The sequence below is a fragment of the Rhinoraja longicauda genome, chromosome 13 (assembly GCF_053455715.1).
Source record: "Rhinoraja longicauda isolate Sanriku21f chromosome 13, sRhiLon1.1, whole genome shotgun sequence".
Taxonomy (NCBI): domain Eukaryota; kingdom Metazoa; phylum Chordata; class Chondrichthyes; order Rajiformes; family Arhynchobatidae; genus Rhinoraja; species Rhinoraja longicauda.
Genome location: NC_135965.1, coordinates 11,011,810 through 11,015,151, shown reverse-complemented (window position 1 = coordinate 11,015,151; position 3,342 = coordinate 11,011,810). Strand labels below are relative to the sequence as shown.

Genomic DNA, 3,342 nt, shown 5'->3' with positions numbered 1-3,342 from the left:
ACAGACCAGAAGGGTCTCGACCCGAAACGTCACCCATTCCTTCTCTCCCGAGATGCTGCCTGACCTGCTGAGTTACTCCAGCATTTTGTGAATAAACACCTTCGATTTGTACCAGCATCTGCAGTTATCTTCTTATAACAGACCAGAAAACCTGTCTTCGCCCAAATGCACCATTTGGTTCAATATTGGTGCAAAGGGAAGAGTAACAGTAAAATATAAAATAGTATGGTACTTACCCTAATTACATTTTTTTTTTAAATGAATGAATCTTGTCTGGAGCATTAACATTAATCCAAGACATTCGATTACCGTTAGAGAGCAACGGATAAAAATGCATTACATCTATTCATTAAATTGATCGTTGGAGGTTCGTGGTTCAATTGATGGTGCGGCAGTACAGATGGACTGTTGATATCAGGGCTTTATTAACAGGGCTACAAACTTATCACATTGACCGTGCTGAATGGTTGTCCAGAGGTTGCTAGATGACGCGACAGTGACCACCGATGATTATTTCCTCATAATTCTTCCAAGACGGTCACAATTGGATGGGGGACACCTCACAGAAATGTTAAAGCAAGGGCCCCAAGGGTCATCAGTTCATTGCGGTGTAAGCGGCTTTGGCAAGCGCGTCCTTGGTGCAGCCTTGTTAGTGTTGAGTTAAGGCGTTGGGTTGGCGACTCCAGGGGCCCCTGGCAATAATGGTGGACCTGCAGCCCGCCATCGTCATCGACAATGGATCGGGTCTGATCAAAGCTGGCATCTCGGGGGACAAGGAGCCTCGCTCGATCTTCAACAACATGATCGGCAAGCCCCGTCAGAAAGCGCTCATCATAGGGGCCGGCCAGAAGGACTTCTACATTGGCGACGAGGCCCAAGTCAAGAGAGGGGTGTTGTCCATCAAGTACCCGGTGGAGCACGGCATCGTCACCTCCTGGGACGACATGGACAAGATCTGGAGGTACGTGTACGACAACGACTTGAAAATCAAGCCTAACGAGAGGCCGGCCCTGCTGACCGAGGCCCCCCTCAACCCGCTGGCCAACAGGGAGAAGCTGTGCCAGATCCTCTTCGAGGGCTTCGAAGTCCCGGCCATGTACGTGGCCATCCAGGCTGTGCTGGCCCTCTATGCCTCGGGCAGAACCACCGGCTGTGTGATGGACAGTGGTGACGGCGTGACCCACACCGTGCCCATCTACGAGGGCTACTGCCTGCCCCACGCCGTCCTGAGGCTGGAGGTCGGGGGCAGGGACCTGACCGAGTACCTGGTGAGGATCCTGACCGAGAGCGGCATCTCGTTCGTCAGCACGGCCGAGAAGGAGATCGTGAGGGACATTAAGGAGAGGCTTTGCTACGTGACCCCGGACCTGCAGGCAGAGATGTGCAGGAAACCTTGCGAAGTGGAGAGGGACTACAAGCTGCCCGACGGTCAGATCATCAAGATCCAAAACCAGAGGTTCCGTTGCCCCGAGACCCTCTTCCTCCCGGCCAACATTGGCATCGAGGCGCCCGGCATCGACAAGCTGTGCTTCAACACCATCATGAAGTGTGACATTGACCTGAGGAGAGACCTGTACGCCAACATTATCCTGGCTGGCGGCTCCAGCCTGTTCCCTGGGATGGACGAGAGGATGCTGAAGGAGATGACCAAAATGGTCCCCACAGGCACCCCGATCAGGGTGTGTGCTCCGCCCGAGAGGAAATACTCGGTGTGGATGGGGGGCTCCATCCTCTCCTCCCTCTCCGCCTTCCAGCAGATGTGGATCACGGCCTGCGAGTACAAGGAGGTCGGGCCGAACATCGTGCACAGAAAGTGTTTCTGAAATCTGTTTTTTTTTTGAACAAAAAGACAACTGTATTTAACAAAAGTAATAAACGTACTGACAAAATAAAAGTGCCAAATTGAAGCGAGGGACTGACTGACCGCTTTTACATTCTTTTTGCAGATCTCTCAATCATTTCAGTAACGCGAAAGTTTAAAAACAATGCTTGAAATAAACCTCGTTTCCTGCGCTTAAAAAATGGTCTTCTCTCCTCAGATGCTGTCCGACCTGCTGAGCATTTCCAGCATTTTATACTAGTATTGAATTGTAATTACGTTTATGACATCCCATTTATCAGAGCATTTTTTTGTGTGCTGTGTTTCAGCAAACCACTGGTTGGGTCAAACAGTTCAAGGTGTAACATTACAGGCAAGACAACTGCACAACCATGCAACTCAGAGACCATTCTCTGCCTCAGAAGGCAGTGGAGGCCAATTCTCTGAATGCATTCAAGAGAGAGCTAGATAGAGCTCTTAAGGATAGTGGAGTCAGGGGGTATGGGGAGAAGGCAGGAACGGGGTACTGATTGAGAATGATCAGCCATGATCACATTGAATGGCGGTGCTGACTCGAAGGGCCGAATGGCCTCCTCCTCCACCTATTGTCTGTTGTCTATTGTCTATTCAACCCAGCGTGGTTGCCCGCACCAGTACTTTGTGAAGCATGTTATCCAATATTTCCCCTGACGTTTTCCTCATAACATACTATCCACCTTTATTTTGGAAACTCCTTATGGATTCTCATCTATCTATCTCTCATTAGGCGCACCCAGGGTCACAGCAGACATGCTGAGAAAGAGAAATGTTTAACTTAAGATTTATGTTTTGGCCTGGTAATTTATTTATCCTGTACATTGTCCTAACCAACCCCAATGTTGAAATGATACTTTTTTTTATCCAAAGCAAGTTTGTAATTTGTTATCAAAACTGCCAGAAGCAGCATTAAAGAAGTTCATATGGCATCCATGGTTTTAAATGTTTCCTAGAGACACAATCAATGACATATTTGAGACCATATATTTGAAATATTGGAGTTTGAACAAAATGGAATAATACTCAGGCACCTCTGAAATAGTTACATTATTGATTATCTCTTTAATTATTCATAATTATGTTACTGTAGGCCATAAATGAAAATATTTTTTACCTCTATAATATTTTTTACATCTGGTTTGGATGAAATTCTCAGGAGCTTTTCTGTAATTCCATTTGTGGTGTGGGCTGACCCTTAACTTTTCAGCAACAACAGCAAACCTGCCTCTGTATTAAAAACACATCTGAAACTAGCTTTGCTTTGAATGGTTGACCTGGACAAGGGGAGCATGTGCTTAGGTTGTCTTAAATTGGAGAGTTATATATTTACATGACTAGTGATTGTAGGCGAGTAAAGTGTTCTACTGTGAAAATTATAAGCTGTTTATGTATGTATTTTATTTTAATAAATCAGCTATTGGTCTGAAGGTGTGGCTGTCTTCATGGAATGCTTCTCAGTCCATATTCATAAAGAGAGAAGTCATGTG

General features: G+C 46.5%; 1 protein-coding gene across 1 annotated transcript; it reads left to right on the top strand.

Moving 5' to 3' along the window:
- Window positions 1-701: 701 nt before the first annotated feature.
- Window positions 702-1,823, top strand: LOC144599438 (actin-like). Its single transcript, XM_078410339.1, has one exon. It carries the CDS (start codon window positions 702-704, stop codon window positions 1,821-1,823), a length of 1,122 nt encoding a protein of 373 aa, XP_078266465.1.
- The last annotated feature ends 1,519 nt before the right edge of the window (window positions 1,824-3,342 follow it).